The sequence below is a fragment of the Centruroides vittatus genome, unplaced genomic scaffold (assembly GCF_030686945.1).
Source record: "Centruroides vittatus isolate TY-2023 unplaced genomic scaffold, ASM3068694v2 contig_883, whole genome shotgun sequence".
NCBI classification, from domain to species: domain Eukaryota; kingdom Metazoa; phylum Arthropoda; class Arachnida; order Scorpiones; family Buthidae; genus Centruroides; species Centruroides vittatus.
Window position 1 is genome coordinate 38,284 of NW_027122575.1, and position 27,269 is coordinate 65,552.

Here is a 27,269-nt window from a genome sequence, read left to right on the forward strand (position 1 = left end):
AGCTTATCGACGTCTTCGTTGATTGAGATACCTGCATGGCCAGGAGTTCATATGTAGGAGATGCTCGGGGAGTGGTTAGAGGACACGGCAGCGATGATGTTAGAAGTGATGGTGTAAGGGGGACAGGAGAGATCATGCTTTCCAAGATAGACTTGGAGTCCGTACAGATGATGGTCGGTTTATTAAGATTGACCACATGGGACATAGCTTGTAGGATGGCGTAACCTTCGGCCGTGAAGATGCTTGCCTTGGGGTGAAGGGAGTAATGAGCAGAGATGTTATTCGTAATGTCGATGTAGGCGGAGGAGAGAGACTTGTCTTTCTTGGAACCGTCAGTAGCAATAAGCACATTGCAGTTCTGTTGTCAAATCCAATCGGTGAAATTGGCCTGTAGGACCATGGGGGAGGGCTATTGGAAGGGTAGACCGGACGTGCAGATGAGAGGTTTTTTGACAGGAAAGGGGCGGATGTTGGACTGAATGTATCCATCCTGGGTGATATTGTGATGACGGATCCAGGCATGGGCTGTCTGAATTAGAGGGATTTTTATAAGATTGATGCTTGCATCAGAATGAATGTAGTGCAAAATCTCACTAAAAACAGGTCGATATTAATTTTTTTGGAGTAAGAGCTGAACTGCTTGATGATACATTGATGGAACCTGGTAGAAATATTGGGTTTGTTAACAGTGCGGAGGGTAATGATGATGATGGAAGAGAAGGGAAGACCAAGACATAACTTGAGATATTGGTTCTGAATGGTCTGGAGAGAATTGATTTGATGCTTCGTCAAGTGGCAGATGCCAGGAATAACATAAACGGCGAGGCTACCGATAGTGCTTTCAGCGATGAGGTCGGATGGGCTGCCGCCACTTTTTTGGAGCAGAAGATTTTGAAGATGTTTAAGAGCTTTTTGCTCTTAGTAGCGATATAGTTGATGTGTTCATTCCAGGTGAGATTGTTGGTTATCCAGACGCCCAACAGCTTTGTCTTGGTGACGCAAGGTATAGGATGCCCCTTAAGCTGAAAGGTCTGTGTGATGTTTTTCTGACTGGGAATCGGCATAATGGTGCACTTTTGAGGCTGGATGGAAACATCGTTTTGATGGGTCCAGCGTGTAATGTTCAGAAGGAAGGTATTCGTGATTTGATGTAGACGATTCGGAGAGTAATCATGAATAATGACAGTGACGTCGTCGGCATAAACGTAGATGTGAATATTGTCCGATTCCAGATTAAAAATGTCGTGTATAAAGATGGCAAAAAGGAAAGGGGAGATGACGCTACCCTGGGGAATTCCTCTAGTGGGATTCACGGGTTGGGAGAGAGTGCCTCTCCATCTCACTTGGAATTGCCTGTTTGTTACGAAGCTATGCAACCAAGTAAGAGAATTGTCACTCAAGCCGAGGCGCATGGCTTTGCGGATAAGGATGTTGTGGCTGACAGAATCGTATGCTTTGTAGATGTCGATGGTGATGATGTTAATGAAGCATCTCTGATTGTGGAGATTATGGAAATTATTGTACAATTGAAACGCCCGCCATCTGCCAGCTGTAAATATAAGCTGCTAAAGTATCAGTAGTCGAAAATGGCGTCGACCAGGATTACTTTGTTTTATCAATTAAACGTTCTAAGTTTGCCTACGATTTTATCGCAAATAAAAAGCACAGGCGAGGAATTTGGATAGGAAAAATATTCGAAATCGTTAGGAATATCGAATACTTTCGTACCCGGATTACGATTATGCCATTCCGAATACTTTACGCAGTAAGTACGTCTGTATGACATTAATATTTAAATCGGACAGTAATGTAGCGTATTAATGAAATATATTAGTGTAGCAATATAAATAAAGTCTTTTAGCCTTGCCGACCGCCATAGTTCCAATGCTATTGTCCCGCGTGATCTTTATGACGACATTGTAAATGGCCTTCCTATTGATCTAATTTTTACCGTTTCGCTTTTCGCAACGGCTAAAGTTGAAAATTTTCAACTTCGTATTCTTTCCGTTTCGACGGCAAAAGTGACGTCATGTTGCCGTTCCGTCCTCCGTTTCCCAGGCTTAAAATATGTCCAGTGGCCAAGTGGTTTTGTTCCCTGAAACGGCGTTCGGTCGTAGGTTCTTGCGTGGAGTTTTCCTGGTTTACTCCGTCTGTAACACTTGAATAAGGGCCAGTTACCCTTAAAAGACCTCCCGAAAGGCATTCGCCTTTCGGGAGGTCTTTTAAGGGTAACTGGCCCTTCATAAACCGACCATCATAAACACATACAACTACTATTACGTGACAATTACGTCACACTTTACCACGGGGCGATATAGCCTAGAAGCTCATTCCCGATACAAGACAAGATAAAATATGTCGCGTATATACAAAACGTATATAAAACTGACACGTAACCTGACTTCTAAATATAAATTAACACCTTTCCGAATATATTTAAATCCAGAAAAAGAAACTGTCGAGCCTTTTTTCAAAATTGCAAGGCCACGCTCCCTAATAAATGACAAAAGTTAGTTTAATACGACCTAAAATTGCACGAATTAAATAAAAAATTACTTAGATAAGTAATTTTAATGCTTTTATCTTTTAAAGTCTTCATTACTTTAAAAATGTACTCATTTTATTCTTCTCAAGAATAATTAATCAATTTTTTAATACTAAAAAATGATTTTCCAAATAAAAATTCAGAATCTTCTGCAAAATACATTTTCTTAATAAATTAATTAAAAAATATTTTAAATCCTCACAAAATAATATCGGTTTATTAATAATTAATTCGATTAACTTATAAGACTAAAACTTTTATATAAAAATAGTTTATGAAAGCTTCGAGTTAAATTGTAAATTGATTATGCAGTATTTTAAAAAATTTACAAGTATTTTTTAATTTCAAGTTTCTTCTAAAGACATTTTAATATTCGATACGACTTAAGTTGAACGTATACAAAAATAAAAATATCCTACACAACTATGTATTATATTTACATAGCTGGCTTACTCTAAATTTCAAAATTCCATAAATCAGTCTTTTCTTTTTAACTCTTTCTGCCCTGTGGGCACTAAGAGGGTCTCTTTTAGCAAACCAGTTATGGGTTCGGCCAGGCCCAAAACAGGGCAGCCGGGTGATGAGGGTCGGGGCCGACATATCCCGGATGAAATACTCCCATGGAGTTGCTTGCCTGGATTCGATCCCGGATCCCCCCAGAACAGTAGGCCGACGTCTTAACTGCTTCGGACGTCGCGCATTGTTCAAAGTATTTGTTTTTGAACAATATAGTAAATTATTAGAAACTATAACAATAACGCATTAATAACTATAACATTTTATTCAACTTATTAGGTGTGCTTCGTGTCTGAGTATTATGAATGTATGTATGCTTCATATTTTATTAATTAGTTTATTTAGTTAATTAATAGAAGCGTGTAAATCTTTGAACTGTGTTTATACATTATATTCCTAAAAATGTTCGTTTATTTTATTAAATGATTTTAGTCAGTTTACTATGAAAATATTTAACCATATTATCGATCAAGCAAAATGATTTTACGTAATTATTGTCTCTAAGTTTGTTTATATACGCCAACGCGACACGTGGACGATTCCTCTCCGGGGGTCTTTATGGGAAACTGGTCTTTATCTAGGTGTTAAAAACGTGAAAAAAAAGCCCCAGTAAAACTCCACATGGCTAGTCCGTTTGCGAGGCGCGAACTCAGGATCATAATTCAGTGATTTTATCCACTCGGTGGCCCGATTGCCTGTAAGTACAATTTTTGCCAAAATTTCATCTCTTCTAGGCATCATTCTACTAGGGTTTTAGGCCATTCCTATGTGAAAAAATTAAAATAATCTTGATTATTTACAAGTTATAGATATGGCTTTTCAAAGATTAGTTTTTGCAGTACTGAACGATTTCCAAAATTTAATGAAAATTTTAAATAATAAAATTGAAACAATATCTTAGTACTATAAGGAAAATACTACTCTATAAAAGAAGTAAAAATGTTTATATGATGTCAAATATATTGCCAACAACAAGCTACTTGCTGACATAATATTAGTGCACAAAGTTGTTGCTGCATGATATACTATAGGAAAATCAAATCGTTTACTGAATATATATAATACACAGATTATAAGATTTCCTAATTAACAGTTAAAAGAAATATTTAAATTTTAAAACTAAAATTAATGTAAAAATCAGTATGAATTAATTTTAAACAATAAACTTTTCAAATGCTATCTGTTAAATACCTTTATTTATTAATATTACTGGTAATAAAACAGTAATTCTACTGTATTCAAACTAGTCAACTGTCTATCTCCTCTCCCTCCTTCTTCCCCTCCCCTTTCCCTTACCCTCTTTTCTGCCGGCTAAACACTTCGTATACTGCCGATGTCTTTCTTGTATGCATGTATGTATTCAAACTAGTTTTGCATCCGATATTCATAACCGGTTAACTGATTTGGAGAATTTCCAGTTTATGCCAACATTAGTTGGGAACCACTCTTCCAATATTATAGCGGACAGTATTTTTCTTTACATGGATTTTCTGGGAACATGACAACCATGTAAAAAACAGAATTGATGTACTATTTTGTCCTGATCAATAAATTGATGAATTGATTTCTACGGTTCTTCGCATCTTTTCATTAAGAAATTTAAAATATTATATTATACAAATGTATAATTTTTTTTTTTACTTTTACAATTTTATTCAGTATTATTATTATTATTTCATTTTTAAAAATGTTTTTAAAACTTATATTCTTATTTTGTTATTTATTTATTTCAATTTATAGCGTAAAGAAAAGTTCATTGATGAAAGCTTTCCACCAGTTTCAAAATCCTTGTATTATGATCCGAAAATTAATAAAGAAGAATGCCAATGGCTTAGACCTTGTAAAATAGAACCTTGTTATGATGAAACTGAAACAGATTGGGTTATGATTCGATATCCATTAGAAGCTTCAGATATAATACAAGGTAATACAATACCATGACATAGCACTTTCTCAATATTAAGATTGAATTCCTTATTGTATACTTAATTCATATATTTAAAAAAATTTTATATATATAAATTTTAGATTAAATTACAATTTTTTATTTATCCAGTTGATCCTAATTATTATATCATTACAGTAAATAGTTTTACTGTAATCTTTATATATTGGAATCTGTGATTCCATATATAAAGAAATAAAATGTTAGCTATTCAGATAATAAAATAATAATTTTTTTTCTGTGCTGTTTTTTATTATATTTATAACTTATCCCAATGAATATATGCCTTTTCATTTTTAATACTGTATGTAGATTCATTTCTGTTACATTCAACTAACTGTAAATGAAAAATTGAAAAGATATACAAAAATAAAAATGTAAATGTTTCAGTTCTTTATTCTGGTATTAAATTCAGCATTTTCAAATATATTTTAATGAAAAATGCTATAAATTATATCCTCCAAAAGCTGGAACTATTCAGAGTAAACAACACACCATACTGTATGTATTCCAGCACTAATATTTATGTATGGTGTATTGTGTTGAAAAATACTATAATTAGAACTTTTGAAAATGTGATATTATAGGCTACTTTACTATAATTTAAGTGAAATGTTAGATTTTTACAAAATGTATTACAAAATTTTACATTCTCTAGCCAAGAAGTTTTATGATGATTGAATAAGCTTGTGACGAAATATGCTTTATGTGAGATAAGCAGAGGGTCAGGGGTTTATCCTCGCTGACCACTTACACTGCACGGGTTGGCAAAACCCGATCTCTTAGTCGTTTCGGATGGCTAGGAGGGCAAAAAGTGAGTGGGGAGGTCGTCGGTAAGTCGACAGGCGTCTTGGATTGACAGGAGACAGGTTAACGAATAAAACATTTATTGAATAACTAGAATAACGTACAAGGCGATTACAACTATTCTACAATACTATGCGATTAAATGCGGTTATATGCAAGTAGATATAAAGCTCTACAAGTTTTAAACAAACAGGTGGGGCCGGATGGCCAAGCGGTCAAGGTGGCAGCCCCTGGGGGACCCGGGATCGAATCCGAACGGGTCGAAAAATCTCCAGGAATTTTTCGGGGGTGGTCCGTTCGGATATGTCGGGCCCCGTCCCTCACCACCCGGTCGCCCCATTGTGGGCCTGGCCGAACCCATAATGGGCTTGCTGTAAGAGGCCCTCTTAGTGCCCACTGGGCGGAAAGAGTTACAAAAAAAAAAAAGTTACTGGAGACCTCTGCTCCGTTTCTCCGCGAGGAGTTTTTTCTCTCGGTGATTGTTTACAAAATTCTTGAACAAAAAAATGAAAGTTTTCTTTCATTTACACAAATTTTCCCGCTAAAATCCGCGGTCTCACATTTGTTTACGTGATTTTTTTTTTTCTGATTATTACCTGTTATCTCGCTTCTGTAATTGCTCTGATAGTTTACAATTTTATTGTTATTTTCAATATTTGAAAGAACAAATCATGAGTTTACTTATCTTGGCCTTTTGCTGGGAAATAAATGTTCGTTGAGAAAAAAATGTAACGAAAAAATTCTGAATATATAATTTTGCAGTCTTACTCAATTTGATATCATTGAATCACTGGACAAGTATAAATCTCATATTTAGATACACGAGGGAATCGCCAAAAGAAATGAACTATATATTTTGAAAGGGTTTTATTGTTACAACTCATTGTCTTAACTACTATAAAAAAAGAACAAGTCCATGACTCCTTACAGTTGTCTTTATTGCACTTCTTTTACGTAAGACACTAGCCAGGCAATGAACCAGAGTTCCTTTGTTAGCCGTTTTTTATATCACCATACCCCGAGGCAATGGTATTGCCAATGCATACAAACCTCGATGCAATGATGTTGCCAATACACAACAATTTCTCCCCTCTTACTCTGTAGAGTTATAAAATCTTCAAGATACTTTGGTTGACGGCGAACACGCGTTTGTCTTTCGCTAAAGTGCTGATTCCTTCAGGGTTGTTTGTTCTTCCGGTTTACTGTTTGTACGGTCGGTGTCTGTATCCTTTGGTGAGGAACGAGGAATTACTTGGTCCTGGTGTCGACACACTGCACCACCTACAGGAGTGGATATTTTGCAAGTCACTGGTCCTGACATGCTAGCAATAGCACCAGGCATCCACTTTTGATCCTTGTCGTTATAATTTCTATGTAACACGGGATCACCTATCTTCTATTCTAGATGGAACATAGTAGCAGTGAGGTGTTTGGACTCTTTTTTTTTTTTTTTTTTTATGCATTTCCGAATTTAGATAGGAATGTAAACGATCTAGGAGAGTCACCAATTTCCGGTTCATTAAAAGTTTTGCTGGAGATTTTCCTGTTTCCGAATGAGGCACTGTTCGCAAGATGAGGAGAATGCGTAATAAATTTACTTTCCAGTCTTTCTCCCTCTTGTTTCGCTGTTGTGTGAACTGATTCTTTGCGGGTTGAGTGATACGTTTTGCTTCACCGTTCGACGCAGGGTGATATGGATAAAATCTAATATGATGGACGTAATTTTTTGTAGGAATTCTTGAAATTCTTGACTGACAAAAGGCGCTCCATTATTCGATACAATAGCATAAGGTATGCCGTGCATTTAGAATAGCTTACGTAGTACAGTGATAACTGTTGTAGATGTTACAGAATTGATTATTTTTACTTCTGGCCACTTGGAGAATGAGTCAATCAGTACAAAAAACATTTTGCCTTTAAAAGGACCTGCTAAATCTACATGTAATCTATACCAAGGTCTAGAAGGTTAGGTCCACGAGTGACGAGATATATTCCTCGCATTATTTCTTGTTTGTTGACATTCGCTACTATTGGCGTAGCCAGGGTTTGTTATGGGGGGCCTAGTAGAGGCTGTAATTTTCTGGGGAGGGGCACCAGGTTAACTGCGGGGGCCGCGCTGTAATTTTCTGGGGAGGGGCACCAGATTAACTGCGTGGGGCCGGGCTGTAATTTTCTGGGGAGGGGCACCAGGTTAACTGGGGGGCCGTGCCCACCCATGCCCCTTCCTGGCTACGCCCATGTTCGCTACAATTATTAACTAATTGTTCGATATCCTCGTCCGTCTTTGTCCAGCAGACATGACTTCTGGTCAAAGCTTTCGTTTTAACAATACCTAAATGAGTTGAATGAAACAATTTTAGCACATTGTCTCTCAGGTATCAAGACTATATAAAGGATGCAATCCTTTGGGGAATAGTCTTGATTTTCATTTTGCGTATACAGTTCATTCTTCCTGTTGTTATAACCTTTGAATTTTTCTTCCAATTGAGTTTGCGGCCATGCAGCTTATACTCTGGATCAGGGGTCCCCAACCTTTTTGTACCTAAGAGCACATTCCAGAATACCGGCTGGACGACGGGCACAATTTATTTTTTCAAGGTGAATTTATATTTGGACATAGTTAACAGCGCCGGATTAAGCCTCTAGCGGGCCCTAGACAAAATTTTAATTGGGGCCCCATTTAAATAAGTTGCTTCTAAACAAATCTTATATAATGTGACATTAGCATGGGTGTCACCCAGGAATATTTCTAGATGGTGCGATCGAATCCGAACGGGTCGAATAATCCCCAGGAATTTTTCGGGGGGTGGTCCGTTCGGATATGTCGGGCCCCGTCCCTCACCACCCGGTCGCCCCATTGTGGGCCTGGCCGAACCCATAATGGGCCTACTAAAAGAGGCCCTCTTGGTGCCCACAGGGCGGAAAGAGTTAAAAAAAAAAAAAAAAAAGATGGTGCGAGAGATATCGTGGCGGAGATTACTTCTGACACACGGATGATTGTTGTCCTTTTTTTTTTTTTTTAGTTAACGACTGCTGAAATTTCTAGGTCACTCCAAGTTACGGGCCGTACACGTTTCCCTACTTTGATTTTACGGTATTCAGAACGGACCGTTTTACTTCATTTCAGGTATGGGAAATTGAATTGGTGCAGATTTGGCGGAGGGGAAAAAGAGATCGGTCGCATTTCGCTTTCTGCTTTCATCTGTGTTGGACGCCATTTCTACTTTTGAATGGTTAATCATTCAAAGTGAAAAAACTTTTACATAGCATTTTATTGAAAACCGAAATATTTTTATTTTTATCGTGGTCGCACAGTGGCGGGCACACGTAAAACGATTGGCGGGCGCCATGGTGCCCGCGGGCATAGGGTTGGGGACCACTGCTCTGGATCATTGGTTCTCAAACTTTTTCGATCCGCCGCCCCCTTTGTTCCATAAAGTTATACCCAACGCCCCCTAACCCATCAGTGACCCCAACTTTTGCCTTTGGTCACCGTTTAGTACAGTACCTTGCCTCCAGCGCCCCTCTAGATTTACTCACCGTCCACAGGGGAGCGGTATCGTCCACTTTGAGAACCCCTGCTCTGGATAATACAGGCTCTTTTCCGATAAGTGATGTTACTACTCTTGCTTCCAAAGGTGATTGCTGATTCATTTCAATTAAGAATATGTCAACTGGTTCCGGATATTCACTTTCGCATGTTTTGAGTGGTAATCTACTCATTCCATCTGAATTTTCTTGCTTTTTCCCAAGCCTATACACTAAAATGAAATTATATTATGACAACGTAAGTGTCCAACACAACATTCTTGGCGATCGTATGGAAAATATTATTATTTTTGGAATCTAATAACTCAAGCTATGGTTCATGATCTGTCAGTACTTTGAATACCCTACCTTGAAGATATTGATTAACGTTTTTTACTCCAAAAACCACTGCCAAAACTTCACGATTAATGATTGCGAAGTTCCGTTCCGCTTTATTTATTCCATTTTGTATTGTTTATGGGAAAATTTGTTTCGGTTTTAGAACAAATCGGTTTTTGAACACCTTTTAGAAACGAATATCGGATTAAGTTCGAAAATCGAGGTTTGACTGTAGATAGAATTTCAAGTGTTATTCGTACGTTTTCCAAGAACCCAGCGTATTGGGGTCAAATTCTTTAATACTCCCAAAAGTAGACATTAACATAACCAGTGGCGCACCCAGAAAAGGAAGGGGCCTTGACACCCCCAAAGTAAAAGGAAAAAGGACACTAGAAAATTTTCCAAAAATATTATTCTAAGTAAAATTCATTTTTTATTTATATTGTGTCATGTCTTTTATTTCTATACTACTTATGAATTAGCAGTCACATTAGGTGGGAATTTTTAATGAATTCACATTAAAAGCTTTTTATCCATTCAACTCGGCTCCCCTGAAGATTAAATCCTGAGTGTGCCACTGAACATAACTTGGAGTCTTATGGAAACACAGTACTTATGCAAAAAATCAGATCCTATCCTTGTCGCCAAATATTATCTTTACTGCTATGAAAAAGAACAAGTTCATAACTTCTTACAATTGTCTGTGTTGCACTTCTTTTACACAAGATACTGGCAGACAAAGGACCAGGGTACTTTTGTTAGTCGTTTTTTTATACCCCTTTACTCTGAGGCAATGATGTTGTCAACATTATATATTGACAAAATCATTGTTAAAGCTGTATATTCTAATTTTTGAAAGAGATAAAATAACTTAATAGCTATTTTTATTGGTTTGATCAATGATTTGATGTATCAATTTAGTTTAAAAATAATAGAAATCACACTACCAATCAGTGGCGTAGCTAGGGGGTGCGGTAGGTGCGGTCCGCACTGGGCCCCTGGAAAACGATAGGCCCATGGGGGCCCCAAAATCACGAAAAAAACACCCGAAAAATGTTTTCGGGGGCCCACAAATCTGGTTTTGCACTGGGCCCGGAGAATCCTAGCTACGCCACTGCTACCAATACGCATACATATAATTCTTATTTATTTTTTAAAATTTTGAATAGGTTCTCTTGGAAACTGTTGGTTCGTGAGTGCTTTGACTGTGTTAGTTAAACAGCCACAACTATTAGAAAGAATTATTGTTACAAAAAATATATGTCCAGAAGGAGCCTATCAATTTCAGTTATATAAAAACGGTTATTGGAAATCAGTTGTAGTTGATGACTTGCTTCCATGTGATGCCGATGGATTTCTGCTATATTCAGAAGTAAGTTTAAAAATTGTATGTTTGATCAACTAAATTAAACACCAGATCACTTGCTGAGCTTACTGCAATTTAATATTCAAATGCTTTCAGCCTATTCTTATAGGCCATCCTCAGGAAATTATAGTTCCACAAACGAACACAAAGCTTTCGAATACTTGTGAAATTTAAAGTTGTTTTTCAAAAAACTTTAAATTTCACGAGTATTCGAAAGCTTTGTGTTCGTTTGTGGAACTATAATTTCCTGAGGATGGCCTATAAGAATAGGCTGAAAGCATTTGAATATTAAATTGCAGTAAGCTCAGCAAGTGTTCTGGTGTTTAATTTAGTTGTAAGTAAACCCACTGAGGAAGTGAGGATAGTATTGTTTGATCAATATAATATAACTGAATCTAATAATTTATAGTTTAAATATATTAATCTCCATTTGAAAATTACATATTCCTTACATTTATGTTGTTATATATCTTTATAATATATTTTTATTCAATATAACATTAAATAATCTAAGCCAGTATTAATAAAAATTAGTGATCTTGTATTTCAGGCATTCTTCTTAAAAAAAATTTAATTTTAGAAAGATTAATGTTTTCAGAACATTTATAATTCCATTATCAGAAGTACTTGAAAAAAATAATGTTCTAATCTCAAAATCATAAATTGAATATATGTATTCTTTGAAGTTTAAGTAACATAAATTACATAATAAATAATTTCAAATACTTAAAGTTAACCAACATGGATTTCTTAAAAGAAATATTTAAAAAAGAAAGTAATATAAACTAAAAAAAAAAAGGAATAAGGATTTCAGCCCACATGAGTAATTTTAAAACCACTTTCATTAAAATTACCGTACCTTGTCCTTGTCAATGCCTATATCCATAGATAGTGTTACCACCCATCCGGTTTTTAACTCATTGTCCAGGTTAACTATTAATTTCATCCGGGATTTTGTAGAAAAATCCTGTCAACCTTTTTTTTTCTGCTTATTCACTCTGCCTGTAAAGCCAAGTTATTTCATTTCTTAATTTAAGTTACTCCCACACCACAAGTCCTAACGGGTTTAGAAATGGTAAGCACGTTATTTTTCGCATTGTAAAATGACATTGTGCTTGCGTCAGGGACTTGTGTTCGAACAAACCTGACCTGCCATCCAGGTCAGCGATTTTTTTGAAAAGATGGCAACACTATCCATAGATCTAGGTCATTATCTTTTTTTGTGTCATTATACCTCAAAAGACACATTCAAGTATAAGATAACTTATTCCAAAATTGGATATGTCAGGCCATTCTAATTTCAAGCATCTGATGAAAATTTTTTTTTAATATCTTTACTGGTGAAAAAGGAATTCAAAACATTAATACAAACATTTTTTATGCACATATCTTTTCTTTGTTGTTCTAATCAATTTTTCAAATGTCGATAGGTGCTACTTATTCACAATTTTAGTTTTCATTTTTATTTTTATTTAGTGGGATTTGGTATACTTCTGCTTTTTCTGTTTGAAGTAATTTTTCTTTTTCATTTCAAATGTAGCTGAAGACTGTAGGATGACTTAATTTTATTATTTGTAGATTAGTGTCTGCTATGTTCTTGACTTTTTTTTTTCAATTAAATGTGAAATTACTCTTTTCTCAATCTATTGTGATAGCCGACAGCGAATGAAATGCAATGATTGACAAACACACTTGGTTAATTTACAAAAAGAAAAACCATATCTTTATTCGCTTAGCTACAAGGTTCGTTTATACAAGATCCCAACATGTAAGCGGTGGTATTACAAAGTCCAGAATATGTAATATAAAACGATTAACAGTACTAAGGGTCCTAAACTAACTTAAAACTATTTACATACTATGAGAATAGAAGAAGGAGAGAATATAGATACAGAAAAGGATGAAGGTGGAAATACCCGGGATTTTTGCTATGATGGCTTCGTGATGCTGAGCGGGGTTACTGATGCCTCTTATCCTCTGTTTCGGTAGATATTTCTCGTTCACTTGGACGATAATCCACTCAAAATCTGTCCAGTAAGATTGTCAGTTCGTCAGGACGTCCTTTATCTACTATAACACTAGGTCTTCTCTGTCTCGACCTCACTCGTCGAGCTTCGATCTCTAACCTCTCTCATTCCAACACACAACCAGTGTTCCCCGACCTTTCTCGTCGAGAGCTTAGATTCCTTTCTCTCCAACTTACTACCTGTGCTCCACGACCTTCCTCGTCGAGAGTCAAGACCGTTCTGTCTTTCTTTCTTCCTTTTCTCCCCTCTCTCATTTTTTTAATTAATTTTGTTTTTTTAACAAAGTTGTTTTTGATCGGAGGCATCACTCCCCTTCAGGTCGTAAAATAATTAGATCGTAAAATGATTAAGAAGGAAGTCTTTGTCAACAGGAAAGGGAGAGAAACAAAGAAAATCTTAAATCTAACTTAGATTTATACATTTAAAAAATACAAAATATACATTCATATGACCAATGGCCACACTATGTTTGTTAGGAGTGTTGCCTATTCAGCATAAAAAATATTTGTATTAAAGTATTACTGTTTCTGTGTATTTGTAAGATTGTCCTACTTTTATATAAGTAATTTCTTTTGCATAATGCTTCTTGTATGCTTGAAATTAGAATGGCCTGACATATCCAATTTTGGAATAAGCTATCTTATACTTGAATGTGTATTTTGAGATATAATGAATACATGTCAGAAATAAGATGGTTTACTACATGCCTCAGTTATTAACTCTCCTCTCCCTCTTCATAACAGTGATATTATTAGTTCCAGCTTTAGGATTTATCTTATAAACAGATTAACATGATGCAGGCCACTGAATGTAGCCAAAAACATTCATTTTTCAAACAGTGAATGTTGGAAATTGAGAGGAAGGTGTAAGTTTTTGTGATGTTCATATCTAAATAATGGGCACTTGTGTCATAAACTTGATCCATTTGTAGGATTACCCAAACTACTTTTTTTTTTGCATTAATTTCCATTAAAACATCTTTCTATACCTCTTTTTCATTCCATAATAAGTTGTTATTGTTGCCAACATAATGAAATACTGCAACAGTTTTTCATGTGAATGCCTCAAGTATTGTAAGATCTATGAAGCTTAAGCAAATTTCAGAGAAGTTTCTTCAATCTGGAATCAAATAAATTTCTTTCAGAAAAAGTGAAAAAAATGTGGATAAATATGTACATCATCTGTTTTATTCTTTTTTTTCCCCCTTCTGTTTTGACATGGATTTCTTTCTCAATCTGGACTTGTTTGTTTTGCCTTTGATCTGCATTTAGTTGATTATTAGTTTGAGCATTACTTTGTTTAGTTTAATTCATTTCATTCTTATTTTCACTTACATGCTTCAAGATAATTTTACAAGATAACTTGTAAAATTATCTTGAAGCATGTAAGTGAAGCATCATTTTATTATTTTATTTATAAAAATAAGAATAAATACAAATACTAAGATCAGATTTCAGTTGTTTCATTTTTCATGCACATTACCACCTAATACAGAAATTCCCAGTATATAACATCTTGGGCTAAATTGATTGAAACAGAACATTGGACACACTAAGCAGCTATGTAACAGTTGAACAGTTGTGGTATGTTTATAATGGCTTGAAAGATATTATGTAGTATGAATAACTCATTTATAGTATGACTTCTAAAATGATTATCAAAGAAATCTTTATCTTATAATTGGACAAGCTTAAATTGTAGATATGATAATTTGGTGATAATATCTACTATGTAGATGTTGAGTGTGCTGACATACTCATTGTTTACCATATTGTGAGATCCCGGGGAGGTAAGAGGGAGTCGTACCTCCCTTTCTGGCGACTCACTTGTCAAGGATGGCTGTTACGTCGACGGCGCGTTACGCGAGTGGAGGAGGAGAAAGGATGGGGTCGACGATAAGGCGAAGCCGACAGTCAAGAAAGACACCATTTTATAACAAAACAAGATTTATTAAAATCGAAACGAACAAAACTACACTTCTACCCTCATATACAAAAGGGGGGTTCGGAGAGAGAGAGTTTACAAATATTTGTTCATACCTCTATAAATTCCGTAACAGACAGAGTCCGGTGAATGGAGTCGGAGTCTGGATGCTGGCACTTAAAACTTTAGAAACTTTTTTGGGTCCGGTCGATGGTGCAGTGCATGTCGTACTGGAGAGACGATGGGAGAGCCCTTTAGGGGGGAAGGAAGCGTCTTTTATAGGTTTTTGATGACAAAACCAGTCACGTGTTCGACAACGGATTGCAATTAGGGCCATAGGTGTTCCCGGGATTTAAAACAAACGACGAGCTCAGACGCTAACTGTACATTATCGTGCAAGTTGATCTAACGGCTGCGAAGGAATAATGGCTTATTGACAGTTAGGGGACGATCGTTGCCAGTCAAGGGTCAACATTTTTTTTTTTTTTTGGTTATGGAATTTTGTTGATTAAGCAGTTGTATATCAGGAGTGAAATAATTCAGAAATTTAGGTTTTTAACTTCCAGATTTCACAATATGATTACTTTTTGGTTACTTATTAAAGAATTCTAGGTTCTTTTTCAGTTTCACCTGTCACTTGCAGCCTTGAATATGTTTCAATTTTACTGTATGTTTGTAATTAATTTCAGTTCAATTTCTATCTGTATACTGTTTAAATTAGTACTGTATAAGTGAAACAAAATATTTAGAAATTGTATATTCTTATTAATGAATCCAGAATGATATCATTTTTGATGTATATTAAAAAAATTTTAAATATTTAAAATTCAGAATTTTAAAATTATTTCTGATGATAAAATTTTATAAGTTCTGAGAATGAAAATGCTGACATGATAGTAGATCATTTTGAATAGTTTTAGTTTTCTACATAAAAAACATCCAAGCATTTTTTGCTTCTCAAATGCTTATCTTGCCACACTAACAAGCATGATGATCAACAACAAACTTTATTCATCCTTACATGAACTTAATGATACCAGCACTTCCATATGGGCCCTTTGTGATGCAAGCATGCTAAAATGATGAAATCAAGATCGTTTGCATGTCTGCCCATGAAGAGTTCATCTGCAAAACATCATGCTGATTGGACTATTTTTTCTCTATGATACATTTTTCTAACATAGGATGTATTCTATGTCAAAAATCAAGTTTAAACAAAATGAAGAAAAATCATCTTTATATAATTAACTCATAAGTACATAAAAACTTTATAAATGATGATGCACAGGAATACCAAGAGGAGAGCAAAGGGAGCAAATTGCCCTGGATCCAAGGAAATAGGGACCTTTATACTATGTTTTTTTTTTATTTACCATACTTCACTTTAATATAATAATTTAATTTGCTATAGGGCCCCAATATGTATTCTGCTGTAGGTCCTGTTGCCCTCTGGTGGCTCTGAAGATGCAAATTTTATTATTACCAATTAACTTATTTTTGTTAACTTAAATTTACCATTTTTAAAACATTTACAAATTTAAACATAATTTTTTACATATAATTTTCATATAATGTCCAATGGTAGTTTATCTTTGTTTTTAAATTATATATTATAATTGATGATAATTCTCATTTAAATTGCTTTGTGATAATAAAAAAAATGGCATGCTAAATTGAGCATACCATTTTTTTTATTATCACAAAGCAATTTAAATGAGAATTATCACTAATTATAATCCATACACTTTTTTTTTACAAATAATACATTCATCAAATTTCAAAAGAACAAGTTTTCTAAAATTATATTAGAAAGTTTGTTCTTTTTTCATTTACTATTGATAAATGATTAGTTTCAATAATTATATTGATTTATATAATTTATATCAGCTGAATTTTTAGTATTTTCAACATTAAAACTTGTAAACAAGTATCACTTTAACATACATGAAATTTTCATAGGCAAAAAGAAAACAACTTTGGGTTTCATTGATTGAGAAAGCAGCTGCCAAATTATATGGTTGTTACGAAGCTTTAGAATCTGGAAGGGTTATTGATGGACTACAAATTCTAACAGGTGCTCCTTGTGAGAATATAATTTTGAACTGTAAGTAATTTTTGATCAAAAGATATAAAATTTAATAGTAAATTATTTAATGGGATTGGTTATTTAGTTAAAATGAAGTTCTAAATTTATTTCAAAAGATATGAATTTAAAATAGAAGAATACGTAACTATAGACTGTAAAATATTACTGTATACTGAGATTTATTTAGTTTTAATCAATCAATCCCCAAAACTTACATTATTACTTTCTCTTCTTCCTTTTAATTTCCATTATTCTATTTAACTATACATAACAATACTCTTCAAAAGTGAAATCACAACACCACAAAGGAATGCACATTGCAGAACCAGTAGAGGCGATTAACATATGCAAATCATTAAAAGAACAAAGAAAGATATGCAACAGACACCTGTTTATTCAGAAATGAATATGGCCCCCACGGGCAGCTATATGGCAAGGCATATTAGCAATGAGGCGATTAATGGTTGCCTGAGGTATCCTTCGTCAAGCTGTGTCCGCTGCAGTGCACATGTAGGCTATGTTATATGTGGTAGTCCTCAATGCACCTCACATCAGATAAGTCCCACAGGTATTTGGGGATCCAGTAAGGCTGCTGGCCAGGAATGGATGTGAATTCTGTTCAGGCTGGTGAGAGTTTGCTGTGTGACATGTGGTCGGGCATGTCTTACTGGAACACTGTGACAGGTGTGGTCTTCACCAGTGGCTGAACCACAGGCACCACAATTCATGTAACGTACTGGTTTGCTGTCAGAGTACCAGAAATGTGCACCAGGGCTGTCTTTTGATTGATTGTTGGCAAAAAGGGCTGGTATGTAGCATTTCCCAAGATATTGCCTTACCCATCCATGGCTGTCATTCCTCGACAGAGAAAAGGAGGATTTTTCTGTAAACAATACCTGATGTCAAGGACGACGCCAGCCAATGGGTAAGGGGGGGCAAGATGATGTAAATTGATAGAGGATATGAATTGTATGTAGGTAAAATAGAAACGATTCATAAAGTTTTAATCATTTACTATGTACTGGAAAAGAAATATCTCAAATAAAACATTTTCCTTAACTTACAAGAAGCCTAAGAAGATTATTTTAATTAAAACTTAGCATTTAAATAACTTTTTCGAATTTCTAGGGGAGGGCAACTGCCCCTCTGCCCTCCCCTGGCGACGCCCTTGCCTGATGCCATTCATTGGTCCAGTTGCAAAGACACCAAACTTGCATCTCTGTGTCAAGTAGTTATGGCACCCCTGTTGTTGGTTGCTATGTGTGCAGCCCAACTTCATGCAACCTGTTGCAAATGATTTGGGTGGACACAGATGCACCCATTGATGGAGACAGGCTGCTTCAAATGTCACATGCTGTGGTAAATGGGTCCCAACAGGCCATTTGGTGAATCTGCCAGCCTGTGCACTCTGTTGCATGCCAAGGCAATCCATATGTTCTTCAGTGTGTTTGCAGATGATTTTGCGTCCATTGTGTCACACATTGCTAGATGGTACTCAAGTTGTGTCCAACAAGTGTGGCAACTGCATCCATTGACAAACTGAGGTCATGCAGCTCCAGGATACGGTCTTGTTTCCCAGCCATTAACTGGTGGTATTCAGCTCACTGTTGTCTCTGAGGCATTTTCTACGCTTCTTCGAAAGTTTGGCTGCTGCAAATCATCACTGATAGCATTGTGGGATGTATAAGATTTTAAGTAATGGGTTGTGACAAAAAATAAAATTGTATTCGAATGGACAATGCAACTTTTACAAGCTACAACAATGCAATCCATGATGTCAGCCAAGGAGCATGCTCCTGACAAAATTCAAAGCAATACAAAAATATTAAACCCCCCAAAAAAAACTACACAAAAATACATACAAAGGGTTCTAAACAACACAAAAGGTTTATGGGACATTCCAATTTTCAACAGTGACTAAGCGCTGATCTCAATGTTCATTAAAAGTCGTTCCTTTTTTCAACGTTGAAGTGGCGCTGTTGTCAACTTTGCCTCAACACACTCGGCATTCAACAGATATGTTGACTGTTACTTTCCAATGAATTATGGGTAATTGATGTGACATTTGAATGAAAAATGGTGACAATGCAAGAGATGCACATTACTGTCATTAATTTTTCGATATTTAATAAATAAATGAAACATTCTGTTAAAATTTATAACTACCAATTCTTTTTATATAATGTAATAGTTCAAAAAAATTTTCTTCACAATACCAAAACAGTATGCAGTATTATGTATAATATCAGAGATCATGTTAAAAATTTTTGTGTAAATAACATATTAAATTATAGAAAACTATACAGGTATACCTCGACTTACGTTGGTAATTGGTTCCAGGAGAGGCGATGTAAGTCGAAAAACAACGTAAGTCGAATTTACTTGTGTAGTTACGACGTAAGTCGTAGTTTCGACTTACGTCGTAACTAAACGCCAATAATGGAGGAAACGCCAATAATGAGCACTTAAAGACCGCTAAATAAGACAACACAGAAACACAGATGTTTTCATGGTTCGTTCCCTAGGATTTATGATGATTGTATTAACATTTACTGTAAATGTACATATTTTAATATGATTTTATGTGCTTTCAACGCTTTTCTAGTGATATTACGACTTCAATGTTTATGGCGGACGGATTTAAAGTCGAATAAACTGACTTAAACTTGATTTTTATTTTTCCATATACTTTTTTGACAAACGACGTAAAATCGGGAATGACGTAACTCGAGAGGGATGTAAGTTGAGGTATACCTGTAATAGAATGCAAAATGCAGAATGCAGTGGAAAAGTATTAACTAAAATTTATTTATACGTTATAAATGCAGATGAACATGGCATCATTGTGATTAAAAGTTTACAACATAATATCAGACAATAATAATAAAAATTATTATATATTTGATTTTAATGTATTAATAGAAAAAAATAAAAGTAGATATTTTTTAACCATTATGATTGGTATATATTATATTAGCAATTTTCTTTCTCTCTTTTGCTAATTCTATCTTGATACTCTTCTCCTAAACTCTGACAACTGTTTTGAAAATTATCATTAATAGTACAATCATCTGTAGGTGTATCATTGTATCAAATGCACAAATTATGCAATACACACCCAGTAATAATTACTTCTGGAATCAAATCTCTTCAAAACATATGTAGATGTTTTAACCTTCTAAATCTGCCAAACAATTGTCCAAATGCTTGTTGAATAATAATTCTAGTTCAGTGGTTCTTAACCTTTTAGTGATGAGGGACCATTTATCAAAATTTTTCTCTTGCCATGGACCACGAGTTGTTTGGCAGTAATATAAGTTCTTATAAGGTTGTTCTATAAATTAAACATGTATAAAATTATTCGAAACCAAGAGTATTATATTATTTGCAAAAATGTTACATTAATTATATTATTTTAGTGCAATATTTGTAACTGCATAGTGTTTACCAACTGCTGGATTCTTTGTTCAGTGCTACTCAAAGCCAAACACATGTCAGCATTGGCATCCAATCGATTTCGATGTTTATTTTTAATTATCAAAAGCACTGAGAATCCTTGCTTGCATAAATATGTGGTTGAAAATAAAGTTAGGTACCGTAAAGCAGTTTCTCAAATTTTAGAGAAAGTATCCTTGCAGTTACTATCGTGTTACATTTCAATTAACTCTTCTTGTATTTTATCCGGCACCTCAGAAATGTTGACTATGAAAGGATTGTGGATCAGTTTCCGAATAATGCCTTCCAGGAGGTCTTTTAAAGGAAACTGGCCCCTATTCAGGTGTTACAAACGTGGAGAAAACCCGGAGAACTCCACGTGGCCAGCCTGTCCAAATGCAGTGGGAACCCGCGACCAAACTCTCAGTGTTTAGCGACAGAACCGCTCGGCCACTGGTGGGCATCTCAGCACACTGTCTGTCAATAATTGGGTTCAATGTATCAAATGCAGAAAAATTCTCTCTTTCAACTTTGCTGATCAATAGGTCGATTTTAGCGATAAATGTACTGATTTTATCTTCAAATGCAAATATATTGCTAGTGCCTTCCAATTTCATATTTCCTGACCGTTGCAGTTGAAGGTTCAATTTATTTAGTTTGTGCAAAAAAATTCACTAAATAAGCAAAATGTATTTGAAATTTGAACTGACAAAACTCGTCGTCAACTTGTCGTTATTTATTTAATAATTTTTGGATGACTTCAAGGACCACTTCGGGTGCTTTCAGGGACCACCGGTTAAGAACCACTGCAATATAGAGTGGTTCCCCACCAGAAGAGCATCAATACCAGAGATCCTGGGTATTCCTTATAACCTCCTCTATCATACTAAAACTTCTTTCTATTCTTCCTTTCCTTTTTAGTTTATAATTTAGTGTAAGTTAATTGTAAGATTTCAAGTCCATCTTTTCTTATTTGTCGCAAGTGCATTCCTTTGATCTGTATTCGCTTGATTCCTTGTCCTGGTTTTGGCTATTGTATAACATTAAGAGTTGGAATTTGAAAGAATCCTGTATATTGCTAGTCACGTGAAAAAAATAAATAATTGTTCTTATTTCTTTTTGTGTACTGCCTCTCGTGGACTATTGTACACTTGCATGACTATCACAGTCTACTACAATGATAAAAAAGCAAACTAAATAATTAAAACTAATTAATAATAGTCTAAATGTTAATATATGAAAAGACTTTACTACTAGAGGGCAAAAGTTAGGGATGGAAGAATAGTTGAGAGAGAACAAAGGAGTGCTCCAATCCTTTGTTTGATGAAGTCCATTGAAAAAAATGTAGATGCCCAGGTTACAGAACAACTTCAATCTTGACCAAAATGAGTATATCATCATCTCATGAAAGAGCCTCCAAAATCCAAAAATATCTTACTCTGTATTTAATCATCTCAGTTTCTCTAGTTGTGAAGATCTCTTGCCAAACTGTCCTCACCTTACCAAACACACCTCAAAAAACCATTGTTTCCTTTTCATTTCTGTCCAAAGTTAGTCAAAAAGTGCTTTCTTGTGGTATATATTCTATGCACAGAAACTGGTTCTTTTGAACAAAGGAGGGCACTACTCCAACATTGGAGTAGACTCTCCTTCAGTAAAGAAGAAAGACAACTCTAAAATGGTAGAAGGAAACAGAGCAAAAAGTACAGGGAAAGGGGGAAAAAACACAAACTATGACATACTGCCACATTTATGGCCTGAGCTGGCTGCTGGTCTTTATAGCCTGAAACTGGGTACCATGTGACCTGATGTGAAGCAAACTTAAAATCTGCATATTTCTCACCTCTACCAGTCCTGCTATTTGTGCATAGATGAATTCCTTCATGGTGTTATAATTTCCCCTTTTGAGGAGTGTAGTAATAATAATAAATTATAAATCCTCTTGTTATCTTGAAAAATGGTCATACATTGTCTCATAGTACTGAATAAAATTTTAAAGAAAATTAAACTGAAGCTAGAATAATTTATATAATAAATAACAAATATGGCAATAAAATAATGTGATGTAATCAGAATGTTAAGAGACAAGATCCAAAATTAGAGAAATATCAATGGAAGAAATTTATCAAATTTTAAGAATTGAGAGAAATATAAGACTAGATTTTAAAAAATGAGGTCTTTTTTTCCCCTTATTTTTTCTTATATAGCTATGTATTTGGCTATTAGTGTAGCTGTATGTAGTGTGAGAGTCTGGAGTTGGGAGATAATATTATTGACAAATTTATTTAAAATTTTTATTAATTTTCAATAGAAATCTATCTATCAAAATTTTTATTAAAGTTGAAAAAGGAACTTCCTTTTTCTCTAGAGGAAAGCCATTTAGTTCCTCCAAAAGTGATAGCTAGAGTACAATGTCTCTATCCGTGGGACCGCACAACTTCTGTCACACGGCAGAAGCATGGAAAGTCATTTCTAATAATTCTATTGGATGGAATTTTGTATAAAAGGTGAGAAGTCACCTTCAAACATGCTCTTGTTCATGCTAAGGTGCTCTTGCTTTTGCAAAAGCTCTTTGCCAATACTTTAGCCAATGTTCTCATTCCTCTCCTAGTATTCTACTTTGGCTCATTCTCAAGAACTCACAACTCTCTACAATGAACATAGAAGTATAATAGGTAATATCAAAATTAAACATTTTCTTTTGTTCTTAGAGTTTTACTTTGAATTTTCAGTTAATGTGTGTATACAATAACTATAGTTTTTGTTTAAATAAATATATAGATATATTCCTAATTGTCGTTTAATTGATTAATGCCTAACTCCATCGATGACCCATGTTTAAATTAAACCGTCCTAAAATTCTGGTTGATTCTAATATATCTTTCTCCATTCAGAAGATAACAAACTCGCAAGTTAGGATGATGTGATTAAACTTACCCTAACTGGTGTCAGAACAGACAAAGAAGGATTTCACAGATCTTTCTTCTTCATTTCATTTCTATCCTGTATGTGGAATGGTGTTGTCCTGGAGTCCCTGCATCTCACAGTTGCTACACTAATAGCTATATATATACTATACATAGCTATAATAAAGAAAATAGGAAAAAATAGGAATAGAAAACAAAAAAACAAGAAGCTATTATAATAAATAAAAAAAATGAATTTAAAAAAAATGTTAGTATAACAAACATAGTGTTAAGTTTAATCTAAATTGCATTGATTTAAAGATAATTCAGAATAAAAGAATATTTGAATATAAACAGATACTAAAGAAACTGAAACTGATAAATACAACTGAATATCTGTATAATAAATAATAAACATTTTTATTTCTCCAACAGTTGTTCTGTATTGTGAACTAATATTTTCAGGTCTTAATAAAGGATCATCTTCACATTCAACTTATAATTTAGATGAATAAAATTCTAATTAATATTTTAATTATATGATTTATTAAAAATTTTATTTAATTAATAAATGAGCATAATTCTTTTTAAATATTTGAATCTGTTTCATACATTCTCTTGTTTAATTATGTAAACTGATATAAATTGACTTCTATAGTTTATTTTAAACTTTTATTATGTTTAGCATCAACAACTGAAGAAGAAATTGACAAAGATTTTATCTGGGCTCAACTTCTCAGCATGTATTCAGCAAAGTAATGTCACATTTTTAAAATTTTATAAAATTTGAAAATAATGCAATTCTCTGATGATAAATAATATTAATATTCAATCCTTTTTTAGTAAAATTCAAATTAATTTTGTTAGTTTCTCACAAAATTAATTAATTCATAAGATGAATCTTCAAATGTTTTTGAAAAAATTTAATGTAAAATTTCTTTGTTAAGTAAATGTTTCACTATATCATTAAGTATACAAAAAATGATTTATGTGTATTGTAAGAATATTATCAATTGTGAAATGATCATGGATAAAGTTAGCAATTTAAATCATTTTCAATCTATAGATTTTCTATAGTGAGTAATTAAACATTAGCATTTAAAACTACACTTTCAAAATAAGAACTAAAAACTTTTAAAATATTAAAATTTTTGTTGTTTTATTGTAAAATAAACTTTTAAATAATATTGAAAATATGCATTTCAATCAATTTAATTAATAGGTTTTTATTTGGTGCAACTTCTGGAGGAGGAAATAACTCACAACTAAATGAGCACTATTATAAAATTGGATTAATTCCTCGCCATGCCTATTCTGTATTACACATATTTCATGACGATAATTTAAGGTAAGAATTTATTAATTAGAAAATATGGTAAATTTGTTATCTCTATTATTACAAATTTAAATGAAAAATATTACTGGATTATCATTAAAATTAAAACTGAATTGACATATTATAATAAATAACACTGACTATAAAGGTGTAGAAGAGAGCTTAGGGTTAAAATTAAAACTGGAGCATTCATTGGCAAAAAAATAAATTTTTTGGCATGTGGATAGAAAAGAATGGGAAGGCATATAGAACAAGTGTATATAAGAATTACACAAGATTAATGTATATACACCTTACAATTCTAAAGACTCATACAGATAAAAAAAATAGTGACCTTTGATAGCTTAATAACAGCAATTAAACCATTTTTTGGACTGGAAAGCCTTAGATAGAAAAAAATGAAAAATTGAAGGGAGCAACAAAGCATGGAGTTGAGAAAAGAGAGTGCCAAATGTTATTTGTGTTATGTAATTTTTTTTCATCTATAATTCAATATATCTTTCAGGGTTTAAGCTGTTGCTAGTTTTTTTGCTAAAATGCTACAAGAATTTAGATTTAGCGACAACTTTCTTGTAATGTTTTTGATGTGGTTAAAGCATCGTAACGTTTTTAACTAGTGATGGGACAATACCAAAATTTTTCCCGATTCTGATTCTTTTGAACACTTTCCAGTTTATTTTAGTTTAGGAAAATTAACAATTTACATTATGAGCACAATACATTTATTAATTAATATACATCAAGCTTAAGAATGAAAAGTGATTGGGAAATCCAGAATCAATCTTTCAAAAGAAAATTCTCCATTTATATGTAGATATGCATGCTTTTATTGCATAGTAAAAAATAAATTTGTAGATAAAGTTAATATTTCAACACTATTACCAAACAAATTACAGCTAATTCCCTTTTACTCAAAAAAAAAAAAACTGTCTCATCGTGTCATCTAAGGTTGCATCTTTGAAAACTGTTTTGTTGGCCAATGTGACAATCAGGTGAGTGGGAGGTAATGAGAAGATGCCCTTTTTTTTTAATGCTTCTCACAATTTGCATGCCTCGTAAATGTTGTAATTCCATCATATTTAACACTAAATGAGGTTTGCAAATGATGCAACAAGCAGAACAAATATCATCATTATCATGAGTTAACCAAGTTTTGAATTCATTCACTCGAGCCAGGTTTTCCTAATGTATAATTGCATGTTCTTATTCAAGGGAAAGAAGAATCAAATGAATGCTTAGACTGATTCATCTTCAAAAATCAGTTTTTAAAATTCAAAACAGCAGAAAATTTAGCGTGAACAATTAATTATTTTTACTTAAAATCACGTTAAATGCATTCAAAAATTTAATGTATTACAGCATCATTTGTGAATCATAATAAAAACTTTGTTAGTTATAATGGGAAAGTCGTTTTATCATTAAAAAACATTTTTATATAAGCAGAAACTAATTTAGCTTGAACAACACTTTAAATACTTTTTTCAGCAACACTAATTTCTACAAAAGAATGTTTTCAATTCCTTTTCACAGGTCTATGTCTGGTTTAACAAAAAGATTTGAACTGTCTTTTTAAACAGTACAAATCTTGTCAAACCTGACATAGACCTGTTAAAAGGGTCAAAAAGGTTTGTTTAAACAAATTAGAGTTGCTGAAAAAATATTTATTTAAAGTATATGTTTACTTATAATTATAAAAGTTGTTTGGGCTTTTAAGTAAAGATAATAAATATTAAAAATAATTTTATGTAATATTTTTTCAATTAAAATATATTTGGGCCACAATTTGAAAAAATTGTAGACCTATAAATTCCCACTATCATCTGTCCATCTGTCTTTCCTTAATCTTGAGAACAAAGTTAGATAGATGAAAAACGAGAACAGATATGGAAACCTTATGGGTAGGAGGCCCCGATTAACCATATAAGAATTTCTGATGCAAACCAGAAGTCATGTTATTTCAATTAAAAAATTTTCCCCGAAAGGTGTTAGATGACCTGCATGACTCCATTGCTAATGGAAAAGTATAATGTACAGGGGAAGCCACTACTAATTTTAGGTAAAGAGCATATATTTTAAATTAAATAAATTAAAAATATGATTAAATTTGCAGCCCGGCATTGTGATATCATCACAATAAATAATTGCTTGTTTTGTTTATTTTAAACTGTTTTGCTGACATTTAAATATTTTTGTTGATCACTGGCCTTGATTAAAATTGCCAGCCAAAATGACCCAATACCGGTTGGGTGGCAACCTAATGTCACCCTATATCTCCTAAAATGGGACAGTTAGTACTGACCAAGTGCAATCTCTTGTCTCGCCGACTACACGAAAGAAAAGCCCACCTTGACAGACATCATCTCGTGTATGGGGCGTCATGTATTCTCTGCTTTGTAGACATGAAAGTTTCCAATAAACGAATACTTAATTGTTAATATTGTAATTCTAAAAAAACAATTTCTGATGGAGTGGGATTTATTTTAAAGATTTGCTACTGTTAGGTGTAAGGT

The 27,269-nt window shown here is 33.8% G+C and overlaps 1 protein-coding gene across 1 annotated transcript in view; it reads left to right on the forward strand.

The window, feature by feature from the left end:
* The first annotated feature begins 3,325 nt into the window (after positions 1-3,325).
* LOC136983536 (calpain-D-like) overlaps positions 3,326-27,269 on the forward strand; it is a 48,021-nt gene continuing 24,077 nt past the window's right edge. The window contains exons 1-6 of the mRNA XM_067280298.1: positions 3,326-3,368; positions 4,802-4,985; positions 10,850-11,052; positions 16,956-17,100; positions 24,109-24,178; positions 24,646-24,771. Of these exons, the coding sequence (XP_067136399.1) occupies positions 3,363-3,368; positions 4,802-4,985; positions 10,850-11,052; positions 16,956-17,100; positions 24,109-24,178; positions 24,646-24,771 (734 nt within the window). The 5' untranslated portion in view covers positions 3,326-3,362. The remainder of the gene's footprint in view (positions 3,369-4,801; positions 4,986-10,849; positions 11,053-16,955; positions 17,101-24,108; positions 24,179-24,645; positions 24,772-27,269) is intronic.